We start from the raw sequence: 17952 nt of genomic DNA on the forward strand, positions 1-17952 counted from the left end.
ACACACCCCTTATCAAATGTAAATAGATACCTTGGTAATGCAACACTCAGGAGGTTGTGGACTCTCCTTCATCAGAGGTTTTTAAGCAAATGTTGGATGGCCACCTGTCATGGATGCTTTAGATGATATTTCTAAATTGCAGGTGGTTGGACTAGATGACCCTCGGGATCCCTTCTCTACAGTCCTATGCACATTTACCCATAAATGCCAATGTTGTCAAGGGACTTAGATCTACACCACACATTTAAAGCAAATGTCCTCTCCCAAAGAATCCTGGGAACTGTAGTTTAAGGGTGCTGGGGACAGTAGCCCTACTAGGGGAAAGCCAAAGTTCCTAGGATTATTTTAGGGAAGTAATGTACTTAGACCTAACTTCTGAAACTCACATCATGCATATAAAGCAGAACCAATGCACATTTGGTTTCAGAAGTTAGGTCTTACTGAATTCATCTTATTGAAGATTCTTACTCCCAGGGAAGTTGGGTTGTAGCCTGTTTGCATATATGGCTGTAGTTCAAGGATAAAAATTTAAAATTAGCTGAGAGAAAGCACCATTAATCTGAATAAATATGCACAGAAACTTACTCATTTTTTGTATCATTTGTAGCTTTCAAGGCCAGTATTTTACTTTTCATTGCAATTCTACACTTACTAGGGAGCAAGATCCAATGGCAGATTCTGCTAGAAAGGTGTATCGCAGCACCAACACTGATATGCGTAATTTAATAATGGAAAGTCAAAATGACTTGCTTTAAAATCAGTTTGTTTTTCAGAAAAAGACACTGCAGTATTATGTAAACATTCCACTGTCAGCTTTTTAGGCCACAAATGCTGGGCACCACGAACAACTGCGGACATTTCTTGAATTAAAACTTACACACCGCTGCCTGCTTTGAGCAAATGAACCATTACTTGCAGCGTTCTAAGGGACTGTTAGTGAACACACACAACACACACCTATACTGCTTTTTGTATTTGTTGCACAGGATGTCATTCTCTCTTGCCGGTTTTATCTGCGTTAGATTTTAAGTTTTCCTTTCGGTATGACTAATTGAACAAATAAATAAATTATTTGCGGTGCTTCAAGGTGCTTTTTGCACTGCTTCTGTGACTGCGACCCTGTGCACTTTGCGACGTTTGTGACGCCATTGAAGCGGTTTCCAAGCCAGGCTTGCTGCTTTCACCCAACCCACCGCATTGTCATTTTTGCAAAAAACCAACAAACTGCGGAGAACGTGGCCGCGCAAAGCGGGGCGCGTTGAGCTCCGAGCCACTGCGGGCTGCGCAAGACTCCCGCCCCCACTCGCCTCTCATCCGCTTCATTAGCGAGGAGAAGCGGAGGAAGAAGAAGACAGGTGATGCGCGCAGGCGCAAGCGCACAAGACCCGGGTGGGGAGGGAAGGGGGAAAGAGAGCCAAAGACCACACACACCGAATGTGGGCGTGGCCTGACGCGCCGTTTCCTAGGAGCCGAAAGTGGAAGGCAAAAAAAAGTCGAGTATGTAAAGCAGCGGGGCGGGGCCAAGGCCGCTCACTGGCTGAGAGCGAGGGTGAAGGGGCGGGGTCTAACGCCTCAACCTCTTGCTGCGCCTCAGGGATGCGGATGATGGTGATCGACGGTGGGGGGGCGGGGCATGGCAGGCGGGCGGGGGCGGCGCCTGGAGGGAACGGGGACTCATCCTTCCTCGCTCCTCTCCCTTGTCTCAGGGAGCCTCCGTTGGGCGGAGAGGGCAGGTAAAGGCGCGGGGGGGGGCGTGTGAAGGAGCCGCTGTCACCTCGGCTTGCTTTCCTTTCCGGCTGTCTCTGGGGAGGGGGGAGGCCGGTGTGTTGCTGAGGGGGGAGGGAAGGAAGGGGGCTGGGCAGGCGGTGCTGCTGCTCAGCCCCAAAGGCGAGGGGGGGGGGAGATGCTGGAGGGGGCGGCCTAGGTAAGCCTACCTTTGTGATGTGATGTGGGGGGGGCGTGGCGCGGTGAGGGGGCCGGGGAACGTCTGAACGGAGCACGTTCTGGCACGCCCACGTGGAGTTTGTAGGCATGGTCCTTGGTGGGGGGAAATAGCGCTGCCGGTGGATTTGTGGAGAGGTTTTTTGGGGGGTGGGGAGTCAAGCGGCTCTGAAAAGGTGGGAGAAATGAAGGGCAAAGGTGTGTGGGTTGCAGCTGACGGGAAGGACGCGGGAATCCTCCGAGAAGAGTGGGGTCAAATGCAGAGAGAGGGGCTTGCGTTGCTGTGCGCGTGGGCTCCGTAGGGACCCGTTGGGGCCTGAGCTTGCAAAAAAGGCATTGGCATAAGATACACACGCTTGGGTTGAAATGTGTCTCTTGCTCTAAGGGAGGTCACCCCTCCAATCTCTGCATTTTTTGTCGCATAGAATTGCTGCATTTTTTTGGTGAACGTTCCCCTTCAGAGTCTTTCCCACCTTCCTCAAAGCAATTTTGCAGGCAGTGTTACTTGTTTTGACTTAGTTCATTGTGAGCTTGGAGTAATGCCAGGTTGCATGTGTCAGGTCTCTCTCTCTCTCTCTCTCTCTCTCTCTCTTTCGACCCCCCCCCCAAACCTCTTGTTCTTTGCAGCAGCAGGGATAAAAGTCACACTTTCACATAATCTAGAGGCTGGCTTGCCTAGAGGGGCTTGCATTTAAGCACCACTTTAAAAAACAACACCAGATTTTCTCAGAACTTCTGAATTGGAATGGAAGTACTGTAAGAGGAAAAGAGTGACACTGCAGTTGCTTGTAGTTTACTGTTGAAGGAAGTGGAATTTATTCTGACTAGGTGGGAATGTTACCATTAAATTAAAAAATAAAAACAAAATAAGGCAGCAATAACAATTTTTACCATGAATGGCTAGGATTTCATGGAGATACTATCCAGATATTCACAATATAATCCCAATACCAGCTAGTTTCTCTCATGGACTACCAAGTTTGGCTAATTATTCCTGAACACAACAGTTTTCAGTCGGTAGTATCTCTAACTCTTCTCTGTACTATAAAATCACTTTACTTACTGTGTATGCTTTTACTGTGGTACGACTGCTCTCTAAACATGCACAAATATCACATGTTCATTAGTAGAACAAGAAGACTCCTTTAATCTGTCAGGTGAAAACTAACTAACACTTTCCATGTCAAATTAGACTTTTAATTTTAAAGGACATATTAATCTGTGCTGCTCGTGGCTCTGTAGATTACATGTGGTTGCCTTCTCATGTTTACTTAGATTACTATGCAGTGTAATGTAAGTGCTATTTAGTTTTGATATTAAATCACATTTGGCAGATACATTTGACATTTGAAACTGTAGTGCTGAAACTTATATGCAGAAAAGTTCGTTGTGGCTTGTACTGCATTCAGTGGTACATAATAACCCAATGTTTTTCTTTCATAATTGATTCAGAAAGCTAAGTTTTTGTTTCTAATAGCATTGACTTCTGCAGTCACCATGTCATAGAAATTGATTCAGGCTAGTTTGAGGGAATCCAGGAAATGGAATCTGTGATCACCACTTATTGAGCAAGCCAAATAATTGAAACTAATCCAGTAAGTGCTGGCTATATGCTTGCTTACTTTTTGGGCATCTTCAATAACATTCTTTCAGGTGGTGATTGTGAAAATCAAAACTTACTTTAAAAGATGGCCAAGGGATTGGGGAGCAGGACTGGTTGCTACTTACTTGTCTTTGAGATTCAATACAGTTATCCTCAGTTCATCTTATGGGTCCAAAGTAAGCAGTTCTGTACTGAAAAAAAAGAGAGCTTCAGATCCCCTTTGAAGTGTCTCTGTGATATAGTCAATTTCCAATCTCACCATCATTTTTCTTAATTTGTAAAATATGTACATTGTTAGCATAGCACCTTTTGATAATGAATATTATTACAATTTCTTCATGCTTCATGCTCAGGTAACTTTCTGTTCATGAATTTCATGGCTGAATAATGTTCCATGGCCTTTTAAATGTGTTCGTGGGACAGGGATTATTCATTTGTTTTTGTTTTATTATGTATTTTGTGTGCTCCTTTTGTATTTTTATGTTTGGAACCACACTGTGATCTTCAGATGAAGGGCAGTTATTTATAGATAAATAAATGTGTTTTTTCAAGAATTCTGAAAATGATGGAAGACCTATGAGCAGGTATGCTGTACCACAGTCTATAGATGGACGGATACTCCAATCGCGTAATATATGAAGTCCTTCCCATTCTATTTATAATCAGTTGGTAATAAATCAAGCTCCTTCTACTATAGTAAATGGAAACAAGAATTCCTGCGAGGTAGTTGTGTCTGCAGTGAGGATGGGGTTTACTGGCAGAAATAAATGAGGCCATCAGACATGTCTATCCTTTCCCTACTGAGTGATGGTATAGGTAGTATCACAAGGTGAAGCAAGTGAGAACTTTATGGCCTACCCTGCTTCTTCATGGCTGAATTATCCATTTCCACTATGCTTGTGGCAACATTTTTCTGTAGGTTGTTCTAGCCACTCCTTAGGACCTCTCTTTAGTTGTTCCCATATCTAGGTGAAAGATGCCAAGGAAACAGCAAAGCTATACAGTTGTACCTTGGGTTAAGTACTTAATTTGTTCCGGAGGTCTGTTCTTAACCTGAAACTGTTCTTAATCTGAAGCACCACTTTAGCTAAAGGGGCCTCCTGCTGCCGCCGTGCTGCCGGAGCCCGATTTCTGTTCTTATCCTGAAGCAAAGTTCTTAACCTGAAGCACTATTTCTGGGTTAGCAGAGTGTGTGACCTGAAGTGTATGTAACCTGAAGCGTATGTAACCCGAGGTACCACTGTAGTTGTCATAAAAAGTATTTAATTTTGTTTTAGCATTTGCACTGTTTGCATGTTTTGCAAATGTTTGCAAGATATACAGTGGTACCTTGGGTTACAAACGCTTTGGGTTACAAACTCCGCTAACCCGGAAGTAGAACCTTGGGTTGAGAACTTTGCCCCAGGATGAGAATGGAAATCGTGCGCCAGCGGTGCGGCGGCAGCGGGAGGCCCCAATAGCGAAAGGGGGCCTCAGGTTAAGAACAATTTCGGGTTAAGAATGGACCTCCAGAACAAATTAAGTTCATAACCCAAAGTACCATTGTACTTTATACTTCATAGCTGATGTACTGTTGACTTCAATTTCCTTAAATGCTATTTACTTTCCTGTCCTTTTTTCTTACAAGTTCACAAGTTCCTGACTGTTATCTACATGCATGTCTTTCTGATATTCTTAATGAATAGGTTGTTGGGCTCCTTCCAGCATTGAATGTGATTTCATTTGGCATGATACTTCCTAATTGGGGAATGATTTGTGGATGAGGTCTACTGACTAGAGCCAGAGCCAACCTATAGGCTGCTGAATACGCTCCTCATTATGACAACACTTAAGTTGTTTCCTCAAGCTTTGTCCTAAGCAGAGAAGTAGCAATGACAAGTTCTGTAACATCTTCTGCTATAATATCAAATTTCCCCTCTCACGTTTTCAGTAGTACAGTAGTAAGGTAAAGGTAAAAGGACCCCTGACCATTAGTTCCAGTCGCGGACAACTCTGGGGTTGTGGTGCTCATCTCGCTTTATTGGCCTAGGGAGCCGGCGTACAGTTTCCGGGTCGTGGCCAGCATGACTAAGCCACTTCTGGCGAACCAGAGCAGCACACGGAAACGCTGTTTACCTTCCTGCCGGAGCGGTACCTATTTATCTACTTGCACTTGACGTGCTTTCGAACTGCTAGGTTGGCAGGAGCAGGGACCGAGCAACGGGAACTCACCCCGTCATGGGGATTCAAACTGCCGACCTTCTGATCGGCAAGTCCTAGGGTCTGTGGTTTAACCCACAGCGCCACCCGTGTCCTACTTGTTCTTACTTCTCATTTGGGTTTGAGGGCTAGTTATACTGAATATATACCGTGTTAATCTAGGGCCATGACATTTGCAGCATGATGCTAAAGCTGAAAAGTGTGTTTTAAAAATATAATTATTGCATATTTCCCATGTCCATCTTCAAGAGGTCAGGGTAGTTGGACACTATTAAAAATATGCCCAAAATCTGTAGAATAAATATAAAAGCAAAATCAATCACTCTAAAAGCAATATCTCATTAGGAAAAAAAGAAAGAACAATTCAGCCCAATTTCAAGGTTTCACCACCCAGGCAGTTCTAAAAATGGTATACGTATTAAAAGTCTTCAAAGATAGATTCTGGAAGCCTACCTTTGGTTCCATTCACATGGGGCTACCACTGTGTTCTTCCTTTCTGACTTAACCTGGCTGTTGTTGTTTAGTCGTGTCCGACTCTTCGTGATCCCATGGACCAGAGCACGCCAGGCACTCCTGTCTTCCACTGCCTCCCGCAGTTTGGTCAAACTGATGTTTGTAGCTTTGAGAACACTGTCCAGCCATCTCGTCCTCTGTCGTCCCCATCTTCTTGTGCCCTCAATCTTTCCCAACATCAGGGTCTTTTCCAGGGAGTCTTCTCTTCTCATGAGGTGGCCAAAGTACTGGAGCCCCTTCCAGTGAGCATTCAGGGCTGATTTCCTTAAGAATGGATTGGTTTGATCTTCTTGCAGTCCATGGGACTCTCAAGAGTCTCCTCCAGCACCAGAATTCAAAAGCATCAATTCTTTGGCGATCAGCCTTCTTTATGGTCCAGCTCTCACTTCCATACATCACTACTGGGAAAACCATAGCTTTAACTATATGGACCTTTGTTGGCAAGGTGATGTCTCTGCTTTTTAAGATGCTAAAATGTTCCAATACTTCAGATTGCACATGAGAAGAACCATGCAAAGCATGCAGGACTCAAGCCATTTAGAGTTTTAAAGGGACAATTGTTGCTTTGCAGAATTCCAAAACACACTCAGGCTGTGAGTCTGAGTGACAGGCAAGCCCTTTTCAGTTTAACTATGATTTTGAATTTGAAGGGGTGGCTAAGGTAGGCTAGGAATAAATGGAATAATAAGGGCAAATATGCCCTGAAGTTAAATGCAAACCAGGGAGAAACAATTTTCAAAGTCAATATCTCACAAAGTGTGCCCTCCAGTCAACCTTCAGCTACGTGCGCTGAAATAGCTTAGTTTTTCCGTGGGTTTACCTTTTGAAATATGTGGTATAAATAATTGTGCACACACATTCTTAATTAAAGAATTGTGACCTTCTATATTCTTCCAGTGGGAACTTGACCCAAATAAGTTATGTAAGAGCTGATTTGTCTTCCTCAAATTTCAAAGTGTTACTGGGATCCGAATCTACCAAAATAGTAAGATGAAGACTAGCTTATTTGTGTTTAATGGAAATCTTATAGAAATTTTAGGGGCTTGATTACTGTGCTCAGTAGTAAACAGTGATATTTGGTAACCCTACTAGATAATGTGTGAAGCTGTGCCATTCATTTACATGAGAACTTCAGGTTGTGTTCTGAATTTTTACATACATATTCTACCCCCCCCCCATCCTAGAATGGCAAAACCACCTGCTATATATTAACGAAAAATTCCCATAGGGTACTTTGCTTCAGAACATTTTCTGATACAAAGCTAAAAACTTTGAAATTGCCAGGCTTTGAAATGGTAATGTATTTACAATTGATTACCAATTAACGCACGAAATTTTTTTTTTCCTTTTGCAGGCAAAAAATGGCTTAGAAAATTTGGAATATTTTCCACCCATCCCTAGTTAGTCAATTAAGACTGCTTTCTGGAAACACAGAGAACATACATCCTAGTATGTTTTCCATGCTTAGTTGGCATTACTTTGAGCAAGTGCTGCTCAAATGCACTGAAATTCTCTGGCTTTGTAAGACCTAATGCAGCTTTTGTGTTTAAAGGGAAAGAATTGCAAGTAAACCAATTGAACACCAGGCGTATATCAATGTGTGGACATACTGAATAAGGTTAAAAAAACATACCTGTCTGCTGATGGTTCTGCAGTACCATTATTTCCATCATTCCTATCCTACTTCACTGCCCCCTTTTCTGTCTCCTCACAAATTTTGTTGTAGAATTCTAGTGACCTAGATCACACCTGCACCGTCCATTTGAAATGCTATTATACCACTTGAACAGTCAAGGACAATAATGGGAACTATAGTTTGAGGGTGACCCCACAGAGCTGCAATTCTCAGCACTCCTAACAAACTAGCATTCTGAGGATTCTCCATGACTATTGAAGAGGTATAATAGTGCTTTAAATGTATGGTGTGGATGTGACCTTGGAGTGGTGAAATAATTCCTGAGCTGATACAATTACTTTGGAGTTCAGATTATTTTCCATATATGTGGAATGTCTTAATTTTGGCAACCCCTGAGATCATGGGGGGCAGGGGGAGGGGACCTGAAAAGGGGACCTTTCCCACTGTTGACCTGCATTCTGGAATGTGCTTTTTCCTTTCCATATCTGAAATTTCAGTTGTTTTAGTGTTTTGGGGTTTTGTATTGCTATATAGGACTTGGAGATTTTAAAAATTATATGTGGTTTAAACAAATAATAAATTGTACTCAGTATTTTAGCAAGTAGTAGTAGTTAGTGCTGTATTGCTAGAAAGAGTCTTTAGTGATTACAATCTTGTGCATATTTGGCAATAGAAGTATAAACTGCATTGTTGAACAGACGTTATAACACACCGTTGAGGGAACTCTCCTTTTTGTTTGTTTGTTAAAGGTGGCTTTCTAGAAGATGACCATAGAGGATCTTCCTGACCCTTCCATAGAAGGAGATCCTTTGACTAAAAGATACCAGTATCTTATTCCGGGTTCTGAAGATTCAATCACCTATTCTGTTTCTGCAGCACCAATGCCTTCTGAATGTGGTAAGCATAATTATAAAAAGGAATAACTTGTAACAACTGTTTTCAGAATGTTAAGTTGCGGAAGATGCATGCAGATGGATTTCAGAATGATGCACTCAACTCGGAAAACAGTTCATTTTGAAATGGTCTCATCTGTCTCCCGTATCTAAAATGTGTCAAATCAGCATCAAATCAATGTGCTAGATGCTGTAGAATACAATCAATTTTACAGTCTCCCCAAGCAATCAATTTATTATTCAAATAATGCATAAACGATGAAGATTTCATCTCCCAAAGTTACTCTTATTCCAAAATGACATTTTCCCAGCACTCACCAGACAGCAATATTTTGGTGTGAGGCATCTATATTATTTGGAGTGCTGTGTGAAATATTTGTGGAAATATCACAGGAGCCTATTGGCTAGCATTCATGACAATGTATGTTTGAAGGAGTTGTGTGATGTAGTGAATAGAGAGACTGGGGAGATGCCTACTCAGAAAAAAGTGCAGTGGGGTGACTGCTTCAGCCAGAGCCCATTCATTAAGTTAAAATTTGAGTAGGGGCACATTGGAAACTGCATATGCCTCAACATTTTACAGTTGGGGCACTTTTGTACAGTAGTACCTCGGGTTACATACACTTCAGGTTACATATGCTTCAGGTTACAGACTCCCCTAACCCAGAAATAGTACCTTGGTTTAAGAACTTTGCTTCAGGATGAGAACACAAATCATGCTCCGGTGGTGCGGCGGCAGCAGGAGGCCCCATTAGCTAAAGTGGTGCTTCAGGTTAAGAACTGTTTCAGGTTAAGAACGGACCTCTGGAATGAATTAAGTACTTAACCCGAGGTACCACTGTATACTTATTGGCTCATCATAGCCTGCATTAAGGGTATGTGTGTATTTTTCATGTGAGCGCACATGAATTAAGAATGCTTCAAGCTGGCCCTGTATGTGTTCATTTTAATCCTTACCACAAATACAGCTCTGTGATAGCCTGAGGAAAAACAGAAGTTCACTGACCTTCAGTTTCCATCACTTGGCCAAGTGAGGCATCTAGTTTCCATGCCTTCTAAAAATAGCCCCAGCAGGCTTTATCCCCCCCCCCCCGCCTTTCCCCTATTTCCCAAGGTTTTGTTAGTATTCTCTTAATGGGGAGGATGCCATTGGTGCCTTCTGTGTCATCGTCCTAAATCATATTTTTCTCTTCTCCAGCTTCTGCATCCTTGTCTACCCACATCAAAGTGAAATGTGCACACAGGGCCTCAACCCTTTTCTTATGCACACATTCCTTCCCGCAGTGCAAGTTATGTAAATGTTTCTGGCCCTGCGTGTCACAGGTTCATGCCCAAACATACTTTTCCTTTTCCTAGGTGCTGCAGGAGACACAATATCATCATTTGGGCCAGCCCCATTTCAAGCAGGGTTGATGATGTAGGGTTATTTGAATTACCCATGAGCACAACAGCTATCTTTGCAATATGCTGCTAAATTTTAATCCCTTCTTAAACCCACCACTTGGGAAGAATGTGTTCAGTCCCCACTGGGAATGCTTGTTTGCTGCTTGGATTTCTTTAGAATTAAATCTCTCCTGTAGCGACAGAAACTATGGCCGGTAACATTGCTTTAGTAATGAACTCTCCTTCATGTTAGTCTAGGTGGCCTCCTAGGACTTGCTACTTCCTTACCCAGATTTCGTGGGCTATGATTGCTGTATATGACAGCAGCAACTGCATTATGATCCATACCTCAGCAATTATGGCATGACTTTTACAGGTGGCTCCAATTCACAAGGCTGTGTGGGAAAACAATAAGTATGATACGGACCTCTCTGGTGTAAAGAAAGCTGCTCTCAGGCACCAATGTTTACTTTAAAACTTCTTGCAAAGATCTCTGACTGTGCATAGTATTAAATTCTTGGATTTGGAAGAAATAGTAATTCTTGGAATCCATTGCTAGTGCAGTCCTAAACATACTTGCGCAGACACGAGCTTGAGTGCCCACAGGTTGTGCTTCAGTCTCATTCGAAATTCAGCACACATTGTCTCTATTTAGCTAGAGACTCTTTATTATAAAGGTAAAGGTACCCCTGCCCGTATGGGCCAGTCTTGCCAGACTCTAGGGTTGTGCGCCCATCTCACTCTATAGGCCGGGGGGCCAGCGCTGTCCTCAGACACTTCCGGGTCACGTGGCCAGCGTGACAAGCTGCATCTGGCGAGCCAGCGCAGCACACGGAATGCCGTTTACCTTCCCGCTAGTAAGCAGTCCCTATTTATCTACTTGCACCCGGGGGTGCTTTCGAACTGCTAGGTTGGCAGGCGCTGGGACCGAGCAACGGGGCGCACCCCGCCGCGGGGATTCGAACCGCTGACCTTTCGATCGGCAAGTCCTAGGCGCTGAGGCTTTAACCCACAGAGTTGCCTTATTTTTTTTTGTCAGTTCCTGAATATGTTTCAGTGAACTGACAGACCAGGCTGACAAGATGGCGAACCACCTTGACAATTCATCACACAAAGGTCTTGTTTAGTGATTTCACCCTGTTCTTCAAAATCTTAATTGATGGCTGTATAGCAAGAACTGTGGGGAAGCCAGAGCACTAACATGTGCAGACTAATATTTCATGCATGGCCAAATTCATCCATCAAGAACTTGCAAGCCAAAAGTTTTCATGGCTTGGTTAAGGATTGTACCCACCTGAAATAAATAGCATGCTGCCAGGTAGATTTTCACTTTGAAAAGTACAAGCGTTAATCAGCGGTGACAAAGTGACGGGTTAGAACAAGTGATCCAGCTCTTAATTACTGTAGAAATCTCAAGTAGTGACTAAAAAACAAAACAAAACAAAACAAAAAAGCCTTTCTCCAAATTATATACATTGTGCTTGCTTGACAGTTGAATAGCCTGTTTGCTTTCAAGTGAATGTTTGCAATGCTCCCTCTTTTCTGTGTTGTGCAGTCACTCCACAATTCTAAGAACTCTCCTGTGCAAGGCTCTCTGTGAGAGGCAGTTCGACTCTAGCTCATCCTGAAGGAGATGTCTTACTCATGAGCACATTAACGGTAGAATGCCTTTAGTCAGGGTAGTAAGAGAAACTATATAAAAGGGCTTGTCAGTCAGCTCAGTATTTATTTCACTGATCCTCTGCAGTGTGCAGGGCTTTCCCAGTAGGCAGAGCAGTATATCTCAATGTTGTTTCAATTCAGCATATGTTCCTTGAATGTCAATTTTTTAAAACATCAATTTCTCCCCACCAGCTCGCTTGATCTTCAGCATATGAACCTTCTTTCATTTGCTGGCAAATACACTGATTGGCACACTATTAATGCATTTTTAAAGCTAATTCTCCTTCAAGTTCTTGTGGGAATAAATGCCTTAGTTAGTCCTGAAAAGAAAGTTGTGCATCCTGAGTTTATCCTGATTTGCTTGCACAGTGGTTGTATGTTGCCTTGTTAATCATTCATACCATACTTTTCAGTGCATTTCCCTGTCATCTTCCTACCTGTGGAGAGTCCTAGTTGTTTTTTTATAAAGTATATTTGTTGTACCAGGGTGACAGAGTGCTTTGATACACTTTCATTGTGCAAATCTTAATTTCCGGTATGTGCCTGAATGCGTCCCACAAAATACTGCCAGTTTGGAGGCAACCTCTTCCTTCACAAGTAGCATGGAAATGCAGTGGGCCAGCAGAGAGCCGATCCTTCTTGCACCAGTCTGCTTAGTGGACGGCTTTCCACCCTCTCAGCCTGTATTTCCATTCTGCCCATTGAGAAGGAGACTCCCCCCGCCCCTTGTGGGAATCATGGAAGTGCAAGCTACTAATAGAGACAAGTTGAAAAATGAAAGAGAAGCAGGCTAGTACCGTATTTTTCCGTGTATAAGATGATGCTTTTTGCTAAAAAAGAATTAGGCAAAAATTGGGTGTCATCTTATACACAGATAGTGAATGCAGAGGGGGGACGTGTGATTAATGGCAGCAGCAAGCAGGAGATTGGCAGTGGCAATTGGGCAGGTGATTGGCGGCTACGGCAAGTGGGCAGATGGGCTGTTGGTGGCGGCGAGCAAGTAGACAATTGACTGCAGCGAGGTGTGCGATCAGCAGTGACTGGCAAGCAATCGGCAGTGGCGGGCAGGCGGGTGAGCGATTGGCGGAAGTGACCTCCCCCCCCTAAAAAAGCTAAACAACCTTAATTTCTTAATTTTGTGTTTAAAAAATTAGGGGTCGTCTTATACATGGGGGCGTCTTATAGACAGAAAAATATGATAATTTTCATAGACTTGTTTACAAGGCTGTGATATATGTGAGTTTTCACCTGCCAAAGACAGAATTGGGCAAACCAGAGCTTGAATCAACGTGGTCAACTTGCCACTGCTCCATACAAATCCTCATCTGCTTGCCTGCCCGTGTCAACCAGGGACATGTGCTCTTTTCTGTAATGCAGGTGCATATACCCCATGCTGCTCATCATTCCTAGTCTTGTCACTGCTTGGTCTGTCCTCATGCTTGCAAAGAGATTTTAATATGAGCCAGCAGCTGCTGTTTTCTCCTCTATTGCTCATGCCCCTCTTTTCTATTTCTTCTTCCCTAAGCTGACCACATTTGGGAAACTGCATATTATAAACTGGGGTCGTTCTTTCTCTTCTTGTGTCCTCAGCACCTTACCGATGTATGAAGCTCTGCTTCATGTTGGGAAGAAGGCAGTTGTCAAAGCTAATCTGTTTTAATTAGAAAAACCTTCCTTGCGTGGCCAAGGAAAAGGGTGGTTAGCTCTCAAACTTTACCTGTTAATAGCCTTCCTGATGACTGACCTAACTGTGCAGTCACTAAAAATGTTTAATTGTGCCATAAATAAAACCAATTCCAACTGTACAGCTCTCTTAGTGCCAATAAATTGATCTGTTTATCCACTCCAACGCTGCATACATCAATAGGTTTTTATTTAACCCACATCCTTAAATTTTCTTAACTGACAAACAGATGCAGTTAACTAAGAAGTAAGGAACTGCTACTGCTTATTCCTTATGCAAACTCTGTAAATTCTCAATAGCTAGCAAAATGTTGATTAATTAGGCTAAGCTAGGTTTCTGATGAGTGGCTTCATTTCTGATGCTAATTATTCTGGGTTATATAAGTTAACTTTGTGTGTTAGATTTCCTCCCTAACCCCCCCTCCCCGCTCTGCTGCTGTAGCCCAGTATTCCAGAATGATTGCTGAATTAAACTTCACATTTTGCAGAGAGGCACACAACTCTTATGAGGACCAAACTACTTGTTACATGCAATTTCATATATATATTTTCCTGAAAAGATTCAAAACAAAACAGCTGCTTGAGACTAAAGCCCAGAGCAAAAAAATTGGGAGTAGTGCTTAACGCTTTCACTGCAAATTATATTTCATCTTAGAACTGCCTACCCCAAAACTTTTTGCTTTTCTTCCTAGATAGGAAGAACTACTTTGAGGGCTATTTTTAGAGGAAATAATGTCCACAAGAGACATCATCATTGCCTCAAACAGTTACTTTTTCATTAAGCAAAAATCTGTTCAAGGGAATATTACACAGAACTCTGCCCAACAGTAGTTTGGTCCAGAGTTTATTCTTCCTGTGAAGTAATTTCTTTTTTCCTGAACTATGCTGTATAGAACAATTATGTGTTGATATGTGAGGCTTCTATTTTGTGGATATTCTTTATATTTTGTCTTTTCAATAATAAAGCTACAGTGTTTGCCATCAAGTCAGAGAATTTGTAACTGTTTGTGTACATCATGTTCACAAATTTGTTGGGCATTTCTTACTGCAAAGTACTTTAGAAACTCAACCTACTTTTTCTTATTCCCATAGAGTTCTCCTTTTTTGATCCTAATGATGCGGCATGTCAGGAGATTCTGTTCAACCCCAAAACATCTGTGTCTGAACTATTTGCTATCTTAAGACAATGGGTCCCCCAAGTTCAACAGAACATTGATGTCATTGGGAGTGAGGTGAGAAATATATGGTGATTTATAAAGAAAGGTATTTTGTGTGTGTGTGCCTTGACTTCTTTGTGGAACTAACTAACTCACTCTGCTTTTATTTGAGAGCTAATGTTATCAAAATAGCATCACCTCTGCGGTGCTTTGGGCTTAGAAATTCAGCTGTTAAAATAAAAACTTGAATTCTTGGTATTATATTAAAAGTGAGTGAGCACCACAAAAGTGGATTTTATCTTGTATTTTTATGCTGTGAACTGCCCTTAGATCTACAGATGAACTTTATGCTGTGAACTGCCCTGAGATCTACAGAGATCTATAGATTTCATAAAAAATAAAATAAAAAGCGTATTGGGTGTTAGCATATATTCCTAAGCTTTCATAAGCCTAGCAGATAACAAAGTTCCCTACTGAAACCCTGGAGAGCTACTGCTATTCAGTATAGACAATGCTGAACTTGGTGGACCCAAGGGTCTGGCATTGTGTAAAGCAGATTTCTGTACCCAAGATAGTGCTAACAATAGCATAACGTGAATGCATTAAAGGAGAGGATTTTGTTAATGTTGATGTTGTGAACCACCCTGTGATCTTTGGATGAAGGGCAATATAGAAATGTAATAAATGATAATAATGACAACAACATGACAATAAGCCATTAATTATCCCTTTGTTGCTGTGAAATGTGTAACCAAATTGGTCTGATAAGGTACTAAGATGAAATTTGTTGGCAGGCATTGCCGTGAGACTGGGATCTTTTTAGGTTAAATAGCTGCATCATATATGGTCCTGTTTTATCATTTCTGCAGATCATTAAGAGAGGCTGCAATGTGAATGACAGAGATGGATTGACTGACATGACTCTCTTGCATTATACATGCAAGTCAGGGGCTCATGGTATTGGTGAGTGAATCAATTTGAGACCTTCACTGCCAGCTGTCTTTCTAGCAGAAGGAGAGGTTTCTCTACCTTTTCCACTGGCTGTGCTGCCACTGTGCTTAGATTGACTGGTTGAGGAGGGCTGTATCCTTGAGGCTATCCATATACCCCATGGGGATATTATTTAGCTGTATTAAAACTGCTAAGCTGCTTCTTGCTCACAGAAGAATTCTCAAAGATGCATAAGAAGTACAATCTCATGAACTTGTCAAGTAACGGTTAAGCAATAACCTTTTAGCAGCTGAGAAAAGCATGTACTGAATCGGCAGGAAGCCCAAGCAACAGCCTTTTGAAAACAGCAACGAACAATGCTGTTGAAGGCTTGCCATAAAAGGGATGGTTTTCACTAGTTAATGAAAGATTATTAAGGAAATGTGCCTGATTCCTCTTTCCATTCCTAAGTCTCTGGAGATTCTTGAGTACCTGCATAATCACCCAATCTTCCATAAAAGTGGAGCCTGGAAGCTATATGGTCACGTCTCTTTGATTGTACTCAGTAGTGTGCTTGTTTGTGGTCTCTTCTCGCCAAGTCTTCCAAAGATAGCATACTCTAAGATGAAAGCATCAGATTTTCGCTTCCAGGGTTGTTGTTTTTTGCCTATTCTATGTCTCTGTAAGTTTTGTGACCTTCTACATAGCACTTTTTGATACACGTTTTCCCCTAGCAACACCGTGCAGATGATTAAACACAATGCAGGTGATATCATTTGAATTGGAATTGATCTTGAAACATGATTAATAAAACTATTAGAAGGACGCAGTGTGGATACATGCTTTCTAAAATCACCTGACATTCAAAAACGAATGCTTTAAATTCTAAACCGGTCTCTGTTGACTTTGTGTATGTGTGTCTATACATGCTTTAGAGCTGCGACTCATGATCCACTTGAGTTAGAGCATTTGCTTTAAACCTGTCTTACTCATATCCGAGCCAACAAGCATATCTCCCTTGGCACAAGTGTTCTGGTTTGATGTGCTTTGGCATTGTGCCGCTGAGTAAATGACCCACTCTGCCTGGGGTGGTTGTGCATCAGCCCTGTGCCATCATACCCAGTGCAGGGTAGGGAATATGATTCATTGTGAGTCAGCTCATGTCCCATCATTCCTGTTTTAAGATACAAAGGATATTTCAGCCCCTTCTCTTACTTCTGCAAACCAAGACTTAATTAAGCCTTAAATCAAAGCATTTTGAGCTGCTTGACGTGTCATAAAAATCCTACAGAGAAGCCACTTCTATGTAGAACTGAATGCAAAAGCCACATATAGGCTTTCCCCATGCAAGTGCACATAGGAAGTCCTGTAAAGCTTACTTTCACTTTATTTTCCTAACTGTGTTCAAAGGCAATAACTGCCTGACTAGTCCTTAAATCTGTCTTGTCAAGGAACATCTTGCTTCGAATGCCTTGGCTTCATAGCTGTTGCTGTAAAGTTGCCAAGAATCTTTGGACATGATGTCCAATTATCTAACATATTGATACAGCCTGTTAAATAACCACAAAGCCAGTTATAAAGTGCCGTTTCTAAAAATCTGCTTTGCAGGGGATGTTGAGACTGCCGCCAAATTTGCCTCCCAACTTATTGACTTGGGTGCAGATATCAATTTGAGGAGCCGTTGGACAAACATGAATGCTTTGCACTATGCTGCCTACTTTGATGTTCCAGAGCTCATTAGCGTCATTTTGAAAAATGCAAAGTCAAAAGGTAAATATTGCCAAATGTAATAGCAATAGATGTTGTATTTCTTACCTGTGTGTCACAAAACGGCTTTCCCCCATGTTATTTTTCTTGACACATGTGTGAAACTGACTGAAAAATGGAGATCGATTTGCATCTGTTGTGAGAACATGGTTCAACAGTCCAAAATGGCATTGCAGGTCCAGTTTGTCTCTTCCCCATCTGTGCTATGCAGTGAATCTTAGCTGTGTCTTAATGCAGCTCTGTCTTTTCCAACTTTGGTTCATCATCATTGACTGTTACATCATTGGTTGTGGGTAGGAGCATGGAGAACTTTACATGTCCACAGTTTGTCCTTTACAGTGTCCAGATAGTCAGATGCATATTTACCATCCATGTCCATCTGAATATGCTGACATTGTTAAAAAGCACATTTCTGCCATTCAAAGCTGCATATTTTGAACCTTACAAAGGTAATGCAACTTATGACAAAGTATGGAAAGCAACGTCAGAAGTGAACATATATGATGTGCAAACTTTTCTCTAATCTAAATTTTTGTATCTTTGTTTGGAATTCTTCTTTCACTTTGTCATTTTTGTAACTCAGTA

The 17952-nt window shown here is 42.1% G+C and overlaps 1 protein-coding gene across 4 annotated transcripts in view; it reads left to right on the forward strand.

Moving 5' to 3' along the window:
- Positions 1-1263: 1263 nt before the first annotated feature.
- CLIP4 (CAP-Gly domain containing linker protein family member 4) overlaps positions 1264-17952 on the forward strand; it is a 39819-nt gene continuing 23130 nt past the window's right edge. For 2 of the 4 annotated variants that reach the window (XR_008329674.1, XM_053382983.1), the window contains exons 1-5: positions 1264-1355; positions 8642-8789; positions 14606-14745; positions 15540-15633; positions 17209-17370. Coding sequence is in view for 3 of the 4 variants with exons in the window: in XM_053382983.1 (XP_053238958.1) it covers positions 8657-8789; positions 14606-14745; positions 15540-15633; positions 17209-17370 (529 nt within the window). In the remaining variant the exon portion in view is untranslated. Of the gene's footprint in view, positions 1356-1642; positions 1734-2094; positions 2118-8641; positions 8790-14605; positions 14746-15539; positions 15634-17208; positions 17371-17952 lie in introns of those variants that run through there. The other 2 variants (XM_053382984.1, XM_053382985.1) reach the window with 2 other exon arrangements.

Source organism: Podarcis raffonei, chromosome 3 (assembly GCF_027172205.1).
Source record: "Podarcis raffonei isolate rPodRaf1 chromosome 3, rPodRaf1.pri, whole genome shotgun sequence".
Taxonomy (NCBI): domain Eukaryota; kingdom Metazoa; phylum Chordata; class Lepidosauria; order Squamata; family Lacertidae; genus Podarcis; species Podarcis raffonei.